This window comes from Caloenas nicobarica, chromosome 6 (genome assembly GCF_036013445.1).
Source record: "Caloenas nicobarica isolate bCalNic1 chromosome 6, bCalNic1.hap1, whole genome shotgun sequence".
Classification (NCBI taxonomy): domain Eukaryota; kingdom Metazoa; phylum Chordata; class Aves; order Columbiformes; family Columbidae; genus Caloenas; species Caloenas nicobarica.
The window spans coordinates 18,786,504-18,810,000 of NC_088250.1; the positions used below are offsets into that span (position 1 = coordinate 18,786,504).

General features: G+C 37.8%; 1 protein-coding gene across 4 annotated transcripts in view; it reads left to right on the forward strand.

Annotated features, from left to right (window-relative positions):
- LNPK (lunapark, ER junction formation factor) overlaps window positions 1-23,497 on the forward strand; it is a 60,052-nt gene that overhangs the window by 30,952 nt on the left and 5,603 nt on the right. For 3 of the 4 annotated variants that reach the window (XM_065637894.1, XM_065637896.1, XM_065637895.1), the window contains 4 exons: window positions 738-843; window positions 1,563-1,633; window positions 2,892-3,062; window positions 9,133-10,096. In XM_065637894.1, the coding sequence (XP_065493966.1) occupies window positions 738-843; window positions 1,563-1,633; window positions 2,892-3,062; window positions 9,133-9,329 (545 nt within the window). In that variant the 3' untranslated portion in view covers window positions 9,330-10,096. Of the gene's footprint in view, window positions 1-737; window positions 844-1,562; window positions 1,634-2,891; window positions 3,063-9,132; window positions 10,097-23,497 lie in introns of those variants that run through there. The other variant, XR_010606395.1, reaches the window with a different exon arrangement.

Consider the following 23,497-nt stretch of genomic DNA (forward strand, 5'->3'; position numbering starts at 1 on the left):
TTGCTCATTGTGCCAAGCATCTTCTGTTTTAAGCGTGGCAAGGAAGGTAGATCTAAGAACTCAAAGCTACATAAATGGAAATTGGCAGCTTGCAGTGGTCTTGTACAGCAGACCAAGTGTTATAAAACATTGTGGAAAGACATGTTTGTGCCACTGGTCTACTTTAACTGTGATATAGATAAACAGATGAAAAAGGTGGTACCAACTATTGCTGTTACCTGTTCTTAATGGAATTTTGTTGTGATAGTAGTTTGTTAAACACGTGGGATATGAAAAATGATATCTTAATAGTGGCCTTCTGGCTTCTTTGACTAAGCAAAAATCTGAAAGTATCCAACTTTCCATTAAACATGGGATTACCAAAATGCCAAATGGCTAGACAGGTTTAATGTATAGACTGAATGCACACTTGAGGGCATGCTCATGCAGTATAGTAATTACACAGAAACCAGTGGGTACTATTGATGCCTCAAGTTCTTTAGAAATTATAAATTTAGTTACATTATCAAAGGTGTAAAAGTGGTGATTTAATAAGATTATAAGGTAAAGGAGCAGAAGATGAACTTTCAACTATTGAGGGTTTAAAAATCTAGCAGCTTTCCTAGTGGATTAAGAAAAATGGTCATATGTATTAAGTAGGTGCCATTATTTTATTACAGTAGCACACACAGTGAAATATCAGGTTATATATAATAATACAGTCAAAAAGAATTTTGATGTGGTTCATATCTTCCTAGGTCTTCATCCTCCAGGCCCTCCTTTAGCAAGACCTATTCTTCCTAGAGAAAGAGGAATTGTGGATAGAGTTATTGAATACTTGGTTGGCGATGGTCCTCAGAACAGGTAAAAAGTTGCTAAAGGAAATACCTAAATACTTAAGAGATAGGAAGCTTCTTAGCTGCGTGGTGTGTGTTTCTTTTTTTTTAAGCCAGATGTGTCAAGGTTAAAAGAATTACAAATTTATTTGTCCAAAATTTTCATAATGAAATGGCCCTTTCTCAGTGCTTCACCTGAAATAGCTTTGTAGGAAAAATGGCAACATTTTGACAAAATTAACTTCCACTTTGGGTGATATTAGCCATGTGAAATTATACAAAGAAGAATCTATGCTCAAGTGAGTCAATGAATTATATTTTGAACTAAAAAACCGAACTTGATTACCTTAGCACTTGAGCTTTAGTACCATTGTAAATGCTTTCAGATTGCCTTCAGGATGATCCAAACGTATCAGAACTTCTGTGTTAATCATGGTTACTTTTCATATTGACTGTATTCTAATGAAATATAAACTCAATTTGGCTGTCATTTTCTAATGATGATATTAAAAGTATATTGAACCATGAGGTTTAAATTGTAGCTAAGAATATGTTGCTGTTTTTAAACCAGCTTTAAAAACTACTATTTAATATACAGATTTATTTTGCTTTAAGGGATAATTTCACAGTGGAAACTACCTTTTAAGAGTAAATATCTAAGCTATTAGTTGATATATAAGGTAAAATGCATCTCACTTCAGTGTGTTATTGCTTAAAGGTGTGTAATTATATATTCATGTTTTCTAGGTATGCCCTTATATGTCAGCAATGTTTTTCTCACAATGGTATGGCTTTGAAGGAGGAGTTTGAATACATAGGTAAGAGCTCATTTGTGGTAGGCTCTTTAGTAATTGGCTTATGTTTCATAACTAACATTCATCATACTTCATTTTGGTTGCGGTTAAGTACTTAACCGACACTGTGAAATGCCACTTCATGTGGGAACAGTTTTATGGTAACTTATTACTCTGTATCTTAAGGTTCACTCAAGACCTGGAGAAGTACTTTATTGCATCCTTCAGGCCAAGGATTTTATGTATAGAAAACTGTTCAATAGAAATAAGCCTCCTCCAATGCATCCCTGAGAATTGCTACTGGCTATGAATGGTTCTCGGAAGAGTTTTATGTTGAGAAACTATCTGACATTAAAGTGTGCCTCTTTTACCAGAACTTAAACAAAATTTTCCTTTGGCAAGAAGATCTCGGGGAGGTATTGGAAAAGGAGTGGGAACAAGCTCTGGGGGGCTATATGTGAATTTATGGCTGACAGTAACTTAAGACAGACACAGCTCTTTATTGAACACAGATGTTTTATTTTGCCTCCTTCCTACCACAAATGTAAGTCTGATGCTTAAGAAGTGAGGCAATCTTAGATAAATCTTCTCTTTCATTTTACTTAATTTAAGCATACAGCATTGTAAGAAGAAGCTGAATGTTTCCTATGGAACCAAAGATACGTAGTCTATATGTCATCTTAGCTCAAGTGAGTTCACAATTCAGCTGTGCAAGAAATTGTCGCTTCCTCCATTGTCTCGAGGGGGGAAATATGCATTTAATTGCAAAATGGTATCCATTACTTCTACAGAATGAAACTGCCTTTTCTTAATTAAGCACCACTGGAGCAGAGTGCTCTTCAATAAGCAAACTGACACATGCCTTGCAGAATCTGTAGCATCCCCTTACTCAAAGGGTGAGGAAAGTGGCATCTTAAAGGGAAAAAAAAATCACCTGTCAACTTAATTATTTTGTAGGAAAGAGCAGAAGAACACCATGTGACATCTTGTACTGAATTGCATGATTTTGTTTGTGGTCAAATCTTTCACAGTGGTGGGCAGTACTCATAAGTGCAGCAGAGCTGAAAGCAAACAGATTTTTAAGATGCAAATGTGTACCAAAGTTAAAAATGGAGCTATATGGAACAGCTTATGTAAACTTGATAGAGGTAATCAGATACTGATAGTCACTTATTTAATTATCTGGGTTTTAGTATTTTGCACAGTCAGAATACAATGTAGGAATAAAGATGAAATGTGAAATTAATTAGTGAGGCTACTTACCGGGTGTGCTTTTGTGTAGCATTTAGATGTGCCTACTGCTTTTTCCTGAATCCTGCAAGAAAAACTAGACCTCAGGCTCCACGACTTCCAGACTTCAGCTTTGAAAAAAAGCAATCTGCAGAACTGCGGCCTGAAACGGAGCCTCTAGAACCTAGAGAGAAAAAGCCCCAGGAAACTCAACAGACAGAAGGTGTGTGCTAATCCCATGAAGTCTGCTCCTTTTTTAATGTCTAATGAAATCTGCCCCCCTGTCATCCAGCTCTCTGTCTAGATGGGAAGAACTGAAGAACTCAGACACTGGAATAGGCTTCCTGGAGAGGTGGTGGTTGCTCCAAGACTGTCAGTGGTTGAGGCATTTTGACAATGCCCTTGATAATGTGCTTTAGCTTTTAGTCAGGCAGTTGGAGTAGGTGATTGTTGGTCCCTTCTAACTGAGATAGTGTATTCTGTTCTAACTTCATAGTAGATGCAGGTGTGGTTTTTTTCAATTATTCTTGGCCCTCATTCTAGCTTAGGTTGTTGATACTATTGTCTTTTGTCCTGAACCCTAAAATTTCTTCATATTAGGCAGTATGTCTCATGCAAATGATGGCATAACAAAACTTTACTCTAGTGTTACTGATAAGCAGATAGAAAATAGTACTGTAAATTACAGAAACAGTTAAGAAGGGAATATGTCCTGAAGTGGTTAACTTTCACTGTGTTCAGCAGGTCATTTGATTGAGGTGTGTTGGAATTTCTGCCTTTGTTCCTTTTGCTGTTTTCCTCAGGGCAGGAAAATCTAGTAAAACTGCCTTGTTTAAAAATCAAAGAGTTCAAAGACAAATTGTCAATTTTAATTTAACATAGTTCCTTTTGAGGCATTTTATAGTCTGCAGATACAGTAGGCATCTGGTGTGCAGCCAACAGGAAGATGCAGTGCTTTAAAAGACTCCAGAAATTATAATTTCAAACCAGAGAATCTCCAGTTAGATGTGCTATTAAGTACTTGATGGGATTTTACATTAGTTTAAACAGGGATCACGGCGGGGGGAAGCCATCAAATAGTGTACAGCCCTGAGACTTGGGCTAGAAACCCACCAACTGTGGGCAGCTGTCAGAGTGTGACAGAATGTTCCTGCTTGATTATCTTTATCAGGGAGTACAAAGGGGCATTGGCCTTTATTTTCTGGCATGAGGAGGCCCCATGAGAGAAGTAGGGAAGTCACATCTAACTGTAGCCGTCTCTGGGTGGGGTCTGATATGGGGACATTATAAGGAAAACTTGGTTTCTTTTCCTGTGCCATAGTGCACAGGAAACTTCATTAGAAGCACTATTACTGGCTTGAAAATGAGGCTTAACATTTGCCCTCAAATGATCTAATCAGCTTTTCAGTGAATGCAGGGTAGGTTAGTAGCTTCTTGGCTACTTTAGAAGTTAGAAGATTCTTACAGATAAGACAAAATCTGTTAATGGCGACTTCAAAACTGTGCTTATTTTCCTCTGTGGGAATCGAATGGGGAAGCCCTTAAAGACGTATATTCAGCTCTTGGAGGCGTGTGCCTCAAGGGCTTTGGCGTATTATCCGTAACTGCAGGTTCTTAGGGGCTTTGGGAGAGGAGGGTGCTAATTAAGTTGGTGTTATCATTGAAGGAAATGTTTATCAAACTATGCCTTTAATGGGTCTGAGTTGCTTAGTCAGTTTATAGATATAAAAAATGTAAACCCTTAATAATTAGTGTGAGATTTTTGTTAGGCATTTGAGATGTAAGAGTGAAAAATTTGCAAAATAACTTTTGCTTTTTTGAAAGCAGAATTTTATCGACTATTTCAGGATAAAAACGGGATAGTTTTATTGCAGTAAACATGATTTTTGCCACTTTAACACTGAAAATTACTTGTTTTTTGTTGGTATGGTCTTGTATTAATGTGCTGCTGTATTTAAAAATGATGACAAAAACCACTGTGGGATTCGTTCCTCATTTCTCTTTTCCTGCTAGGAAGTGTATGTGGAAGTTTTTCAGAAGAGGCATAAGAAATAAGTAATTGGTATATAGTGACTTTTGGTTTTATCTAGCTTAAATGCCTGATCTTTTCTGAATATTTCATCTCCAAGATGATGCAAACCCTTCTGTTTTGATAATTAGTAAGCAGCCAGAATAGAGTATGTGTTAATATTTTGCATAACTATTATCTGAGAAATGTCTTGTTGATGTAGAAGATGCCAGTGCTACCCCTATCAGTTTGTCACTGTGCACAAACTGCCTGCGGCTTGCCACAAGTCTCTTATGAATGAGAAAATATCATTTTCAGTAAATCACTTTTTCCATCAGAACCCTAATTTGAAACATAACGATTTACAGGCAGTTGAAGTTTGAGAAATGGACATATTATTTGTTTGTAAGTTTAAAGTATGGAGCTATCATTAGAGGTACAGCTCTGAGGAAGGCTTTTGTTCACTGCAGTAATATAGCTGCTGTCAGAGCAAGAGTTAGAGTATCTTCACTTACAGATGTAGACAAACATTAACATCAGGAAACCAACTTCACCACAGTGTTGACAACACAGGGAGATCCAACTCTTATCTGCAACTCATTTAAACCATAGCTGGATAGCTCAACGAAACTGCAAGCTAATGTGATACAGAAGTGCTATAAATATTTTTTTACCAGTCAGCTACTTTTACTAATGAGTAGAGCGTGAAGCTGAATCTCTTTCAGTTGTGCTTATGCAGTGACAAGCATGTTACATGTAACTCCTGCGGATAAGAGATCTAAAGAATGGCTATGGGGAGTGCTGTTGGCACCAAACCTTGGATTTTTTTTAATCCTCTGGAAATATGGAGTCATCAGCTGTCAGCCTGATGCAGATTACTGGCACAAATATCACGCTTCCCTGTTCAGCAGAGTAACTTGGGAAATTTTAGTACCAGAAGGAAGCAATATACTTCAGTGCTTTTCTTACCTTTTTCTTAAATGGCTTGATGTTGATATTTTTGCCATAAAAGGCAAGTTGTTTCTCTTATGTACTTCTCTTAAAAGTATTCATGTTTGAATCATATTGAAAAAGCCAACAGGAACCACTTTTATCCTCTTGGTTAATTTCGCCTTGCCTATATTTGGTACCATTATGCTGCGTGACTCGGGTTTGGTATTTAGCAATGTTTCAAAGGTTGAAACAAAATTTGACTGCCTCAGTGTTTTATGGTGAATATCTGGTGCTGATGTTCAGACGTCTTCATTAGATCTCTTTGAATTTCAGATTTTACCACGGTAGTCAGCACTTTATGGAGACAGCTTCCTGTGTTGTCTCCAGATTTTTATGGAATTCCTCGACCATCCTGATGAAATATTTTATTTATTTATGATTTAATGCTCTATCACTTTTTTAAGGATTATTGGAATACAGCAACTGCTAGTATGTTTGAAATGACTTCCATTTAAAAAGCAGATGCAGAAACCTGGTTGGTTGTTCAACAGAAGGGTTCACAGTAATACCATCCTCCAGAAATAAGGCCACTTCAAGTGTGTGTGTATTGATGAGTTCTACCAGAAGCAGAGCTTGGCTTTGGGCAAGTGTTACATTAAATGGAATGTTATAATAGATGGAGCAGAAACCTTACCTAGGCATAAAACTAGCTGAGGACGAAGAACTAAGAAATCAGCTTCAGTATCTGTTCTGGCCAGAATGGTCTGAGTTTAGTGGTGTAAAACAAACAAACAAACACAACCAAAAAACTCCTAAAAACCAACCAACCAAAACACCAAAAAACCCCAGAAGGCCAAACAAAAACAACCACCAAAAAACCCCCTACAAACCAAAAACCAAGCCAAAACTGAAAAAACCCCAGACTGAACTGGAGGCATTTTCTGTTTCAAAGATTTGGCTTGCCTTTTTACCAAATATGTTCCACTTTCATAGGACAGCATGAACCCGCTATATTTTTTTGTAAGCTATTCTTTCTTTTTAAAGATGTGAGTTTCTGCCTGCTGTGCTCTTTCCTTACCTCAGTTAATACAGCTAGAATTCAATGATTTCTCAAGCAGACATGGGTCGACTCAATTTGAGTTTAATGACTTGTCAACAAATTCTTTTTGTTTAAAAATGTATTATGTTTCCAGTCTACGACAGCTCAGTTTTGCTGAACAGCACAGCTTGCCTTTTTGGTGGGACATAAAGGGTACAGGGTACAGCAATCAAATGCTCTGCTATTATTTGGCTTCTCTTTCAAAGGCTTTGCAACTGCTTTGTGATATCAAAGCCATGAACACAGACTACTGTGAAGCACATGTTCCTTAAAGATATTTCAGACACATGGCACTGTGTGAAACTCTGCCCTAATGGGGAGCTGCAGTAGTGAAGAAAACTTGTCCTAAAGGTCTTGAAAGTACAGTAGCTATATTTTAGTGCAATTATTTTATACTATATTTTATTAATTCCTGCATCACAGGAATAAATCTTCTATTTAATTTAATAGTGATGCAGTACTGTGATTTCATTGGTTACACAGTGAAACATTCTCTGCAACAATAAGAGGGGTAGCTCACTTCTGAGTGCTGAGCATCATTCAGTTGAGGACTGTAGGCCTGAAACTCTGTAAATAGGTAATGGCTGGGCTATGCTACAAGCTACAAATGAGTTGAGGGGGCATGGAGTTTTCTCTTCTTCACATCCTATACTTTATTTGACTTGAGCCTGAACAGCAGCAATAAAGAAGGAATGTAACTCAAGTGTGGAGGGATTGTAGCAGGAAAAGGCACAAACTTATTCATAGAATTTGAGGCTGAAGAAAAAATGCAGAAAGAAAACTGACAGTTGGGAGATAAAGATTGAGCACAGGCTGGGATGGGATCAAGATGGAAATTGAAGAGCAAGAAGGGAGAGTGGAGTACTCTGGCAAGAAACTGGGAACATTAATTTGGGCAGAAATAGGAGGATGGACCATCTGACAGAACATTCCAGAGAAATTTTGGAACAAGAAGCCAGGGCAGGTGTTCAGCAGCCCAGGGCTGAGAAAACAGGGAAGGAATCTGAATCAGGAGGTAAGTTGGCTGCAAACTTGCTGAGACAGAAGATCAAGTCAGAGGAAGAAATGGAGAAGCTGGGCTGCACTGAGCAGCCCGAGGCAGAGCCTGGAACTAGCTAGGCGGAGCTGTGTGTGGGAAGAGGGGTCTTGGTGACAGGTGGCAGTTGTACCTGGTCTGCTGGGCAGGGCTGTGCAGCAGCTGCTCTCATCAGTTGTGACACCAGAAGGCAGAGCAATGGTTCGAAAACTTCCAGCCCTGCCTGAATTCTGTCAATATTAGCCTCAAGCGGTCACTTTACTTTGAGACACTAAACATGTTTTGATAAATATTAAATTACAAACTTTTGATAAGGTTAGTTTTTTTGAGCTGTAACTTTGCATCAGTTTTGCAAACTGTTTGCCTTCACAGTGTGCATCGATGCTGTATAGTATTGACTAATACCAGTCAATAAATAAGCCAACATCAATAGTATCATTCTACAGTACCTTTGTGTCATTTAGTGCAACACTTAATATTCAGTTTTTCAGTGCTTATGCTTACTTCAAAATGCAACTGTCTCTTATTTCTCATACGCTACTGAAATCCTGTCTCGAAGCTAGAATTTCTTTAGGGGTAGTACTTATGATAAATATTTTTCACTGATCTTCAAAATATGCGTATTATCAAAGAAACCCTCAACCCAAATTGAGAGTAAAGATATTCCTTCCTACAGTTTCTGTGGGAAGATTGAGAACACTCAGTAATTTTTGTTGGCTGTTTTGAGATGTTGAGAACTAGTGGTGTGTGTGGTGTTTTTTTTTTTTCTGGTTATCTGGCTCCTCATGTTTAGTTTCCACCAAACAGAACATTTAGGTTCCCTGTACAGATTAAACTCTTACAGAAAAAGCTATACAGTTGGTAAAACTTCCATTACCAAGGACAAAGAAGCTGAATTACCATCATGTCTTATTTCTGACACTGTCTCATATTAATTAACAAGCTTAGAAAGGTTCTGTTGAGGGTGAACATATACAAATAATACATAATATTTTCATAGTGGGGTCTGAACTCTTTTCTATAGTATTTTATTCTTAAATTTTACAGGTTTTACCTGTCACCCTCTTGTTAGGAAAATAGTTTTCAGCAGTTGAGAACTTCATGCAGTGACTAGTCAAAACGTATGTGTGACTGCAAAATGTTTTGTTTGCTTTTTAAGAATATTAGCTACCTATTCATTTCTGCAAATGTTTATTTTATAATTTTTCTTGTCACAGAATCTGAAGAAGACACAGCCCAGATCGTTCAGACAAGTGAGACAGATGATAAAGCACGAAGTCCTGAGCAGCTAAATGATAAGGTAGCTGAAGAAGTTGAAAAAGAAGAAGCAGAAAACCTTTCAACAACTGAAGACTCTATTTCGGAGTCTATCTTGGCTGAACAAAGTGAAGAATCTTCAGTGAAAGCAGAATAAAGTACTTCAAGTGCCTTCTGTAGCTAGTTTTCAGCTTTGTTCATGCCTGTTGTTACTATTCAGGTGAGCTTTTTTTAATGGTACAACTTATAAATCTCGCTTGAGCTTAAACTGCCTCAACTGCCACAGTATGTCAAAGCTACATGTAAAAGTGGGTATTGTAAATTAAGCATGTGTCTTTAAATAGTTAACACACAGAATGTAGAGTTGGTTGAAGTCTAACAGTTGTAGCCATCATTCAGTTTGCATATTTAAAAATTTAAAAGTATAAGCTTTGCTAAAGGTGACCTGTAATTTGACATCTTTTTAGCTGTCACACATACAGAGAAATTTCTGGCAGCAGCTGACCTAGGAAGCTTGGTCTGGTGAACTTAAGATACTTTTTAATGCTTCCCTGTTAAAGTGACCTGAGTACATTTTAAAAACACAGAGGTTTACAAGCTAAAGTGTCATCTGACATTTGACTCAAGTGTATGGAAGTGTCATTACAGTGGTGTTAATGTTATTCATCGTCTAACTTTTTGATAGAATTTGGTTAAATGGCACTCAGATAAATGGCATCTCCTTTGGTATTTGCATTGCAGATGAACCAGAGGCACATACATACAAAACTGTTTTGTGTTTACATAAAATATAGAAAGTCTCTGCACTTGATTGTACTTGAATACAAAGCACTATTTATACCTGTACAATAATGACAAGATATACACGAATTTTGTGCCTTTGTGTATTTTGTTAAAGGAAAATAAAGACATCTAGCAGCAGTACTTGCTTTGTGGTTCCTAAAACTGAAGATAATTTCTGTTCTGCTGTATGCAGCTATTCTACAGTTACTTTGTGGAAGTTCAGAAGGAATATGACACCTTAAAAGGAGCACGTCTATATGTAACTAAGGTGTCTCTGATAGGACAGAAATAGATCCCTAATCAATAGGGGAAGTGCATGTGCATTTGCCAGAAGACTTTCCTAATGGTGCCTAAAACCTGTTGATACTATTTATTATTAAAATTATAACGAATATTTGCTGCTGGATTACTGAAACTGCACTTTTTTATTGTATAGCTTTTCAAGCTAAGGATACATGTTATGTTTCCTGTTAAATATAAGTTGGGAACCTGGACTAGAATTCTTCTGGTGCTTGGAAGTGAGGTACCTAAATCAATCAGATTTTTTTAATAAATAAATGCTGACCGTTTGTAACTTGGTTGCTTTAGTAGTAGTTCTGATAAAAGTCTTATTGTGTGCTGTTCTCTGTGTACATCGCTATATGGAGGGAAGGAGGAGCTTCAAACCTACTTTTTTATTCATTGTGTTTGTTCCAAGGTGAACTGTTTTTACAGTGTAAAGGCAGGAAAAAGCTAAATCATAGTAGCTCAAAAGCACTCCACGTGAAAAACATGTTTCTAAATGTGACCTTAGTATCCATATTTTTATATGAGACATAATTATGTGAACAGTGATGATTAATTTTCCTTTCCAAATAGATGCTTTATTTTCTGGTTCTTTGGGGTGAGTATAGAAGCTCAACCCTTACATCAGTCAGAACCAAGTTTGGTCTGTATTTAGATAAATGAGGAAATTTTTTTCTGGTTCACTAACTAAATTGTAATTCGTATTTTAATTAGTAGTCTTAATAGACAGAATGCAGGCATGTGATTAAAGGAGTACTTGTAGGTGTTTGGCTGTATTTTATATAAAGAACTAGTAAAACCAGGCAACCATCTTGTGACTATCTTAGTTGGGTATAGAAAGCAAACAGTCCCTTTTCCAAACATATCTTACGGTATGAGAAAAGTACAGGGTACAAAGTGATAAGGGAATACGTTCTTTAATATTTTAAGATAGTGTATTTTATATTCCAGAACTTTAAAACAGCAATAATTTTTCCTGAAAGGTGACAAAGCTTACTCATTATCTTGTAAGACTTTCAGATGTTAATCTCCACATTATATTTTGGACCTCACTAATTCAGTAATTCAGCACAGTAAGTTGTTGAATGTTCTTACATTATAAGCACTAAAACCAAGTGGAATTTGATGTTTTGATCCCTCGTGTGGGATACGAATGCATGAATTAACGTCTGAAGTGACAGTAAGATTACTCTATGCCCATGTAGTATTTACTTTTAAAAATTTGTGTCTTAAGTGTCAGTCTTTTTTAGAGTAATTTTAGGTTCTTCCCATGACAAACAACCACTGAGCTGTGATGCGTATAATATCTATTGAACTGACTGAGAAAATAATAGGATCATAGAATACCAGGTTGGAATGAACCTCAAGGATCATCTGGTCCAATCTTTCTTGGCAAAAATGTCATCTAGACAAGATGGCCCAGCACCCTGTGTAGCTGAATCTTAAAAAGTGTCCACTGTTGGGGAATCCACCAGTTCCCTGGGGAGATTATTCCAATGTCTGATTGTTCTCATAGCGAAAAATTTTTCCTCTTGTGTCCAATTGGAATCTTCCCAGGAGTAACTTCTACCCATTAACCCTTGTGTGTTCCATGTGACTCCTTCACCATCTTTGTGGCCTTTCTCTGGACCCTCTCTGGCCTGTCCACACCTTTTTGTGTAGTGGGGACCAAACCTGAACACAGTAATTCAGGTGTGGCCTGATAAGTGCTGAATGGAGTGGGATAATGACGACTTTGTCTCTGCCGGTGGTGCCCTTGTTGAGGCAACCCAGCACCCTGTTGGCTTTCTTTGCTGCAGCAACACACTGTTCACTCATTGAGCTGCTTGTCCGCCAGGACCCCAGCTTATTTTCCAAAATAATCTGTTGATATTGGAGCTGTATATTAAAATTTTTTTGTTAGTCTGGAAGATGCCTATTTTCTGTAGTCCTGCTTTTGTCAAGGAAACTGATGCTGCTTAGGTCGTTGGGAATCTGTTTTTTGTGTTTCTGTGTGTGTGTGGTGTGGTTTTTTTTTGGAAAGAGACTGAGTATGTGGTATGGGATGGGGGAAAGGGAAAGCATTATTTGTTCTGACATTCTTAAATGTGACATTATCAATCATTCCTGTGACAAGCTGCTACTTTTGGTTTAATATGTCACTGGATCAAGTAGAGACAGTCAACCTGATTTGAAAACAAATACTTATTAAAACATGAAAACCTAGCTTTATGAGATCTAAGACTACCTAGAATTTTTGAGGTGGGGAAGAATAAGTGAATTTTAAGCACATGATAGAGTTCTCCTGAAAGACTTTGTCAGTAAAAAAAGTGTCTAAGAAGTTGTTCCCCTTAATTGCTTCAGAAGGCTGGAAAAAGATGTTAAGGATATCCTGGTATTTTGGTAGAGAAAGATCTATTTTTAACTTTATGATTTTTCACGATTTTAAAGCAGCTACAGTAAATGAGGGTAGAGGGTTAGTTAATCTATACATGAATTCAGGCTCAGGGAGATACATATGATAGTAATAGACTCCAGGCTTTCCTCGATTTACAGTAAGTGTTCGCATGTCACTTCTGCCAAGTATGTGTCCCCAGTCCTGATATGAATGTGAGGAGAAGATTCTGTTTCGGCAGCAGTTGCTTCTTGGTTTTTCTGTCTGCCGCAAGTGTGGCAGTAGTAAAAGGTGCCTGTCCAATGGGAACTGGATCGAAATCCAAAAATACCTGCCAATGAACAGCAGTAGCCACACTTAGTCATGTCTTTGTAACACCAAAAAACTTCAAAGTAGAAGTTCATGGAACAAAAAGGTACAGCAGTTTTCAGTGATATTTAATTCAATTGCAGACTGGCTCTCAAAAGATGAGAAGATGGAAGGAAGTAGGGGGAAAAATACATCAAATGCTGTGGTTCCATGTTTTGTTGACTTTGCAGTATGTACTTGAATCTTAATTTTTTTCAAAAGTACTGAAAAGCCTGGTCCTGTGAAAATTTCACTACTTAGATTTTATACAAGATCTCTTTCTTCCCGTGGCTTGGATGAAAAGCGAAATTGAGTGGGGTAGTAAAGTAATACTTGGCAAGCCTGTTGGTGCAGTGTTTTTATTGCTTCTGAAATATTGTAGTTGCAGAGATGTCCTTTTATTTAACTGTAGTTTATGTATTGGGGGGAATTATCTGGGCTATGTAAAATCTGCCATGAAAGACAAATGAGTGTTCTAGTTCAAAATAAATTGAAATGAGTCAGTTGGTCAAATTTAAGTTTTACTAAGAAGCCTGCAGAACAGGGAAATGAGGGAATGTTAATTCAAATTCTAATACTTACTCTAAAGGAGAATACAATTGATTACCCTTGGACATTTTGACAGAAATAGATAATTTAGTGGAATCTTGGCATGGAGATGGTTTGTCTTGGGACAGCTGTTTAGCCTACGCACAGCAAAAACAGAAGCTCACAAGGAAAGGCAAATGAAGATGGTGCGGATGCTGGCAACTCCAGGGACTGGTCAAGAGGTTATAAAAAGCATGTAACTAGGGGTGCCTATGGTTGCCTTGAAGTCAAGAACAAGATGAGTAGAAGCCACTGTAAGTATTTAAAGAAAAGAATAACAGACTGGGGAAGGTAAGAGAGAGTGGTTTTGTCTGTCAGAATGGAGTCCTAATCAAGAATTAAAGAAGAGCTTGAAAAGATTTTTCAGAAAATGTAGCAGGGTTTAGCTACTACTACATGGCAGTATGTACCCCAGGTGAATATCATGTTCTTATGTCAGAAATAATAAGGATGCAATTGACATACTGGAGAAACTTGTTTGCTTTTTAGAATTAGTTTCAGAATAAACAGATGACAACTTGGTAGAATAAGACTGTCTAGCGGTTACTACAGATGATGATAGCAAAGTTGCTCTCTTCATTTTTATTTAAACATAAAAACTCAGACATTCATTTCTACTTCTAGGGTTAGTGAAACTGTAGCAGTAATTAATTTTTATAACCGTATTAACCTTTGAAGGCTAGGAGAAACACTTCTCTGGTGCATGGTTCTGAACTTAGTAAAACATGCACTTGTGGATCTGTGGTGATGGATGAGTGAGTAAGCTGGAAGAAACTGTTCACTATAAAATAGTTGTCTGCTATTAAAAACTTCAAAAGTCTTAATCTTCATAAAGTCTAAACATTTTCAATACAAGAGTACTGGATGCAAAGAAGTTCTAAATAAGCTGCTTCCGGAGTGAGGTTTTGGTAGGTTTTCCAGAGTGAGAAAGAGCATCCACGGGGTAAGGATTGGCCTCCCTGTGAATGTTTCACTAGAACAACCACCTTGAAGGTTCATTTTGCATCTTTATTGGCAAACAATCAATTGACCAGTTCATTGGATGTTCTCAAGCAAAATGTTTAGGCTCTTGTTTCCTTCCATGGCTTGCGGATTGTTTCTTTTTTTGCCCAATGTCTGTAAGGTGATCTTTCCTGTCCAGTCACATTATTAGAAGTTAGTGCCTAAGATCTCATGTTTCAGTTACTTCCTGTATTGATAAATGGAAACCTGTCCAGATTTCTGGTGTAGTGAGCCTCTGCAGTTTCACATATATGTTTGTAGTGTATAGGAGACTATATAGAACACACATCCCTAATACAAGCTAATTTTAAAAAAGGCTACAAATACATCAAGTGCATAAACACTAGAAAGAGTAAGTTTTCCAGGAATAAACTCAGACTGGAAGTTTGAAAGTTCCTAGTAATTTGAACAAATAGACTTGCCGGAGGCTTTAGGTCTAAAACGAAGTTTGAGAACAAGAGGGCAATAGGAGATGGCTTTGTGACCAAAGGGTGCTTTCTAATGGTGTGCACCGTTCCTCTTTTCATTTAATAATGTATTAAACAACAAGACCTGTGTGATAGTTCATGGAAGAGATTTTTGGCTGTTTTCAGAAAGTTTTGGTTCACTCAAAGGAAAGCGTGTTTGAAACTGTTAATTACTCATCTGTGTCAGTACTCCTCTCTTCCAGTGTGTGGTCTTTAGGCAGAGCTCACAAGTCTCAAGTTTGTGAAGGGTGATGAAGGTGAGGAATTAAAACTGACTCTTCTAATGCTGATGTTCCTGGGGCTGATTGGCACAGTGCTATTGGCTTCCTGCTCTTGGTGCGTAGTAATGCACCAAAGCTTCTGTCAGAGGACAAACTGTAAACTTCCATCAGAAGTGTGCCATACTTGAGATTGTGTCTAGTAGTACTGTGAAATTATGTGTACTTCGTGCTTTGGATTCTGGCTTTTTGGAGGAAAAGAATGGTACCCTGAGTAGGTGGGAGTTTCTTAGCACTTGCTCTTTACTAGAGGGTTGTGTACACAACAGAATAAGTTACAATAGTGATTAACAATAGGAACTGCTACACTTCAGCATTAAAAAAAAAGTGTTGTTCCTTAAGATTCTAAGTCTCAAGGAATTTGACCTATCTTCACCATTGCTTTTGATTTGCGAACCTCTCTGGGGTCCTGTCAGGTCATATTCAATCTTTCTCTGCAAGAAGAATAAGACCTAGAGAGGTATATGATGGGCAGGATAGAGAGAAGGGTTTTAATAGTTTGCTCCCAAACCATGGGGTTTTGAGATTAAAGCAAATGCTTCTAAGATTCATGATAGATTATCTAACTTGGCAACAGTGAAACATTTAAATCACTGAATCGTAATATAATCCTTTGATCCTGTCTTAACTTTTGCATAGAAGGGGGAGGGTCCTGACTGATTCTTGTAATACTGTTTTTTTCTCAGTGTAGTTGCTGTGGGAGTAAATCTACTTCAGGACTGCCCCCTACATGTACCTGGTGTTGCACCGCTAGGGTTCTCAGTAAACAACTACTAATGTTTTTCAGGAGGGCTTCATAAGCCTTGGCCACTGTGAAATCATGTATTCTCCTTTTATTGTGTGACAAAAATAATTTACGAAAGGGAGATTGCAATTGCCAGAGAGAAATACATGCAGCAAAATCCTGAAATAATCGGATATAGGAGAAAACAAGGGGTACAGATACTGGAGATCTGGCAATTTTGGGTGTTCAATTTGTAAATTCGAATTCATCTCTAAACTTGTAACTTATATTGAAATAATTCTTTCTCTTTTTCTCTCTCAATTTTGCTGCCTAAATGAAAATAGAGATGCTGGATTTGTAGAAAACTCAAGCAACAGAGACCTTCTAGCTCTTCTGAAATGGTCTGCCCTCTAATTCCTTGCATCACTTCAAGGAGTTCTACTCCGTTGACGAAACTTAATTTTGACTTGTTCAGCACACAAAGAAAATCATTTTACAAAAAAACACCAAGAAAATTCATTTTAAGAAAAGTGTTTTAAATGATGTTTTAGAAGAAATATGAAAGTTGATAATTCTTAAGGAATGTTTGAACTTGTATATTTTGTATATTGAGCTTCTATTTAAACAGGAGATCCTGTATATTTATAGTTTAAGTTCTTACTGTTGTAATAGCCTTGTTGTTGCATTAGTAAAAGGCATGTGTGTTTATGTACTGTAAGTAGTATCTTTAATCAGAAGTATTATTTTAATCCTAGCTGTGGCATTGACCAGTAGTTACATCACCTGCAATTGAAAGTCCATTAAAATCAATGCAATGCATTAATTAGTATTAATTTTTAGGGTCTAATAGGCTTCGTGGAATGTCTGTCTTAAATTTTCTGCTTGTAATTGAGAAAATATTTAAACTTGTGCTTCCCTTTTGAAATATGGTGTTTTACCAAATGAAGCAGATGTTAAAGAGTATGAAATTACATTATATAGGTGGTTGGTTGAATATATGCTGCTTTTGCTGTGTATTTCTTGAGGAAAAACCTGATTCTGAAAAAGCTATTGAATATTCGTGTGATCTGAATTATGACGATGGCTGGGATAAGAGTCAGGTTGCTCTTTGCATAGCAGTGATTTACAGTTTTAGAGTGATAATTCTGATTAGTAGTTCATTCTGTGCTGGCTGTACTCAGTCAACTTGGATTTCTTAGTGTGGGTTTGTTTTTTGTTTTTGTTTGGTTTTTTTTGTTTTGTTGTAGTTTTTTTTTTTGTTGTTGTTGTTTTTTGTGTTCTTTTTTTTTTTTTTTTTTTTTAAAGGAGCACGTATGTTACTAAAACAAAGCTGAGGGTGTCCCAGCTTCCTCAGTGCAGCCCCTGTCCCCCAGCTGGACTGGCATATGTAGGAAAAGAAAGTTGTTCAAGGCTGAGTAGGTTCTGATAAGACCCATTTATCTGTGCTACACCCAGTTGTGAGAGCTCCTGGCGCGAGCAGCCGGCTGCCCAGCTGCAAAGGGCAGCCTGGCATGCGGCTGCAGAGCTCTGTGTGCGCGGTGAAGTGGAGGCATGGAAAACCGGCCTTGGCTCAGTATAAAAACATTGTGTGACAACTTCAGGGGAGACTGTGGAGTTCTGAAGATGCTGATTTTTGACCTGCCATTCTGCAGACACATACATGTCAGGGTGGGTATTGCAGGTTTTATTGTATCTAAATGGTGATTTATGTCCTTATTCCTGCATTATTGTCCACAAGGTACTGCCCTCTGTCACAAGCCTGTGCTACCTAATTTTTTCAGACTGTTTCATTTTCATTAGTACAGCTGCTTTAGCTTGTGATCAGTGTACTGCACCTCATTGATAATCTAAGAGACTATCAGATGCACAGAAGTGACACCTAACCCTGTCAGTCTGGCTTGATTGACCCCTCAGCTTCCGAAACATGGGTTCATTTTTTTTAAAAACCCGAGTTAGCCCGACATCCATTTTCGCACACATTCTGGGCAGTTTAAAGGTTGGTCGGAATTGAATATTGCTCTTTCAAATTTGATAATGTATGAGTACAGAACTGTGACCTTTGATACGTAGTAATACATCAACATGACATGAGCAGTAAGTGCAGCAATTACCTTTACTACACTCGAGATTGTGTTTTAGTTCTCATCTTGTAAGCAATTATTTCAGGAAAAAAAGGATGCCTATAAGTTAAATATACTTTGCAAATAGTGTAAATGCAGAAATTAATCTTTGGGGACTTTTTGATTTACAGGTGAATATTTTTCAGATGAATCGTGGCTTTTAAATTAACATTGCTTCAGTGCTAGAAAAGTGGCTTCTTTTACAGTGCTTTTTTTCTGGGAGAGTTTCTTTAACCCTTTTTCTTGTGTTCTAATGTAATCTGTTTCATATTCTGATTTATGGCTAAAGTCTGATCCTTCAAGCAGTTGATGTGTCACTGTGTTCGTGTTGCTCCCATGATAATACTTGAAAGAGTTGGTTACTTGCATGATGATAATGCAAGTTTACCTGCTTTTAAGTGCCTTTCAGAATGTATGAGAGTTTCTCAGACCTGCACCACGTATTGATTTAAAAGGCTGTTTTAGCTGCTTCAGCAATGTTTCATCTTTTCCTGAGCAGATCAAGATACCTTTGGTTTAGTTTCCAAGCCTTCGTCCTCACCTGTTATAAATTATTTGGGTAATGATAGTGCACAAGCACTACCTGGTAGGTGCTATAAAAACACAAATCAATACTCCTTGCCAAAGAGCATAAAGCCTCGAGAGGACTGATAGCAGCTGCGGCTTCTGTTCTGTGGACTAAAAATCAGAATAAAATTACTGTATCATTCTGAGCAAGCAATTGAGTAACCATTGAATGGTGACTTTCTATCAATGCTGTCTGTCACAGCCAAAACTCGAAAGAATAACTTGAATTAGAACTTCTAAAATATCCACTTCCTTGGCCACCGAGTGCTGAGTGGTATTGGTGTGCTGGAGTTAGGCACTGAACTTTAATTCAGAAGCTGGGAAAATGCTTAATTTGTTTTATATTGAGGTGAAATCAACACCTTTTGGATTGGTTTTCTGTAAGCTGTTAAAAATCTGAACCCCTAGTCCCCCATAACGTTTGGCTGTACTGGGACCCTGGTGCAGGAGGCAGATGTGGGCTGGAGACTGAATGGAGCGTCTCTCCCCCAAATCCGCCATGGGCAGAGGGGTGGGTGCGTTCTGTAGAGTAGCTTTCTCTATCTAACTTGTGGCTGTGGAGATTGCTCCTTTGCAGTATGTACACAGTAGTTGTAGATTGCTAATAAGCCTGATAACTTTTGTGATGAAAGTTCCATCAAAATGGGTCTCTCAAACAGATTTTCTCACTACTTTTCTAGCAACAGTTAGAACATTCTTGACTCTCTGTGGTGTCATTTGTTCTCTGGGTGGAAAAGCAGAACGAGTATGTTAAATCATCACATAAATTACTCCTAATCAAGCTCTTGGCAATACAAACTATTTTGCAAAGCCACAAGGCTTTAGGGACATGGTTTAGTGCTGGAGTTAGGTTGTGGTTGGACTTGATGATCCTGAGAGTCTCTTCCAACCAAAATGATTCTATGAAACGGTTCTAAAGAAGGCACTGCCTGAGGATATTGTGCAAACATGTTTTTGTGCTGTTCCATGTTGCTTTCAACGTGTGCCATGTAAGGGCACTTGGGGTCTTAACTACTTCAAAAAAAAAAAACCCCGCCCTCAAGCTTTTTTGCATGTTTTCCTTAATTTTAGATGTTAATAGTACTAAGTTCGGACAAAGTACCCAACCTACTTTTGTGCAGCGTTTTCCATTAAAAAGTGTCAATAGTATGTCTATGGAAATCTTGAGTTGTGCTGCTGACTTAGCAGATGCAGGTGGTTACAACAGCTCAGTGTGGAAGTTTGTTTTTAACTGGGGCTCTGTGATTGGAGGAAGTTCCTTATGATGCAAGATGCCCTTGTGCAAGTAGCTGATTCAGTAAAGTGCATTTGTTACCGTGCTACAAGTAACAACAGCAAAACAAGGGCAAACACTGTGGTGTTGCATGTTGGTATTTGTTGATTGGTGTTTGCTCATGCTGTATTTATTACTCCTGGTAACAACTTAGGCATCTTTAGTTCTTCTCTGTATTGTATATTACTAACCATTTTTTAAAGAACTGACAACACTGGTATTCCCCAACAGTAGAATCCCTCTTATAGTATCTGGAAAATATTTCCTGTCTCTTGTATTTCAGAGAAGGGAGCGAAGGTAATATTTTTTTCCCCCACCATTCCTACTACAGCAATATGACTAGAAGTATTTATTTTTCCAAAATGCAAGGATTTTTTTAGTTTCAGCTGTTTGGCTACAGCTGTGTGGTGCTGGGGCTTTTTTTAAAGAGATGGTGAGTGGCAGCCTGGTTGCAGAATGTATTTTCTTTTTGAGGCTTATCTTAAAACTTTCCGGTTTGCAATGGTGAAATCCGCCCGGAAAGAGTTTGTTAGATTATTGAACAAATGGCGGGCAGCTGAAATTTAGGGACACTTAATGGAAATTACTCAACTAAGACTGTATGCAACTTATTGTGAATACCCCTGATATATTATAAGGCGTTATGTTCATCTGGTCATGAAGTGTGATCTATTTGATTTTAAAATCTCAGATTGTGTAATGAGTAAGTGTAATGGTTCTGAGAGCTGGAATATTGTTAGCCATTGTGAACAGTACTGAAGGTGTCTCAGGATGTATAATGTGATAGATGCAATTTGGTTTGATTTTTTTTTCAAGGCCAATTTAATTTTGATTTATTTGCCTCATTAACCCAAGGATTCAGAAAATTGAATGCCACCTGAGTGAGGTATTATTAACACTAGTGAAATATCTTCAGAATTGCTCCATGCTTATAAATTGATCTTTTGAAAGCATTTTAAAGGCATAATGGTACTATAGTGAAAATGTACAGCATCATTTAAAAATTGCAAAATGCTTATTTGATTTCTGAAAATAAGACTTGGTCACCTGACTTAAATGTATACTGATCTATTATTTATGCTTTGAAAATAGAGCTGATAAAAAGCATAAGTGTTCTTGATATTATATTTTGTCATATCTAGCTAAAAAGATTGAAATCCAGAGAAACAATTTTCTGCAGAAATGAAGTAGTATGCCCTCCTGAACCCCTGGGGAAAATAGCCTCTCTGTTTGCTCAGAATATGAAGCAGTAAAACAGTATAAGTAAAACAGACAGCCCATGTCACATTCCTATTTGTACAGTCTGGAATGATGTTTTAAAAACATTTTCTAGTTATTTTTGATAAATAAATGGTGCAAATAACATCTGCAAACCAACCCTGCTGATGTAAGATTTTTCAGATCAGATTTGTTTGTCAGTGAAAGTCAGAAAATTGCTTTGCAAAACTAAAGTTGTATAACTCCCAAAAATATGCATAAGAAATGTACAAGAATATATCTTGCTGCTCTTTTGCCTTCCCTCGAAGCAACTAATGCTGATCTCCCTTATCTTTGCTGCTGGGCTCAGAATGTAGCCTGTTAAAATTATCAAATATCAAAAAGCTCAGTTGCTAAACACAGATGTGTTTATAAGGTGTTAAATAGCTCAAGTGGGGCATCCAGCTACCCTTTTGGAACAGTGGATCTTGCTTAAGGCCTTGAGATTTCCCCCTGAGCCTTTAGTGCCCCACAAAACTAAATGTGGGGGTTGTCGGAGCCTTCCACCTTCCACGAGTGACACCCCTGTGGTGGGGGGGTGCAAAGGCAATGGGTGCGTTGCCTGGCTGCAGCTGTCTGCAGGTTCTGCCGAAGGCTGGTGCACTGAGGATGAAGGGATGTTCCTCCAACTCTTGTGGCCTCCAGAAGCTCCCTATTCAGTGTAAGGATGCTGACCCCGCTCTTGGTTTCTTTCACTGATATAAAAGCTGAAACGGCACAACTGTCCCTGGGCAGCAGGGTTGAGAAGTCTGAGGTCATGGCTCCACGAATGCCCCATTGCCCAGCACTGGCCAAGGAAGCATGTCTGTACACCTCCCAAAACATGGCTTGTCGAGGGAGTGGGCTTTCAGCTGCATTTGGGGAATGTATGTCTTCAAGGCTCTCTTGTTTTTCTTTGGACTTCTGTACTCCACGGAGTTGATTAAAACCAACTTTAATGGTGTTTTTGTATGGATTCTCAATCAAAGGACCCCATCTCAGGCTAAATTCTGTGATACATCCACAGAGAACAAGATGCATGTATTTTGTAAATATGTATGTGTTTAACAATGACAAAAATCTGGTTTTATTTTTCAGCCTTTACAAAAATAATTATTTAATAAAATCTTCCCTCTGCACTTATACAACACTGGAATATTACCTGGTATTTTAACACTTGAGCAAAAAACGGACACTTAAGGGGTTTACTAGTCTAATAGCATTTCATTGAGTGCATCCTTTTTTGCTGAATGAAAAAAGTAGTCTTGGATAGGGAGTTTTTGTCAGGGATAGAATTCTGGAAAAGTTGTGTGCTTTTCTGTTATCGTTATACATGTTCACAGTTGTATGTAATGATGGTGGTGATAACTGAGAACATGATGCTCTTTGAATAATTGAAATGGATGCTCCTGTACAGCAAATACAGGGAGGAAGTAACACAGTAATGTTAAGGCCTAAAAAATTCAAGTATTGCTAATCCAACCAAGATTCATTTCAGGTTTCTCTTTGGCAAAAGTCTCAAGTCCTTCAATACAGCATAATGTGTATACCAGTAATTTTTCATTTCTTGATGACAAGGACATTATGTTTAGCCGTGAAGGGGTATCACCATGATTTTATTGAACCTGACTTTATTACATCATTTATTTCCTCAGAAATCTTGTTCTAATGTGATGTTTGTGTAAGTGATTATGAAATGAATTACCTGTTTAGCATTTTTGATAGAACAGTTTATGATTTCTGTAATGCTTAGTTGAAAGTTCCTTGGTCATGGGCAATGCGTGTCATTTTCCATATAAGGTGGGAGTCCAGGAGAACTTAGAGAAAAGGCACTTCTCAGTTTTTTGCTTACTATCTTTTATGCTGAAGGTATGCTAGGACTGTAGGTAAATTGTTTTTTTTAATTATTACTCACTGGAGTTCCAAGGAGTGTCTCTAGAGAGCTTAATTGAATGAATCTGTTTTCACTGAGTGAAAAAATACTGGGGGTGAGCTTTAGGAAAACAAAACCAACGCACCTAAAAAAAACCCCCAACTGGTCTTTGGGTTACTGCCCCCCAGGCAGGGGGAACATGGCCAATATAGAGGTTTGTGGTTCTTCTCCCTGGAAACACTTCATGCTGGGGCAGGCTGTGGTCTGGGATTTGAACTGACCATTGCAGAACGTGTCACTCTTTTATCACAGGCAGGAGCTTGGCCATACTCAATAGTCAAGTTCCTGTCAATAAAAAGTTAAGACATTTGTAAGATAAATTGTTCTAGAAAGGTGATATGCACTCT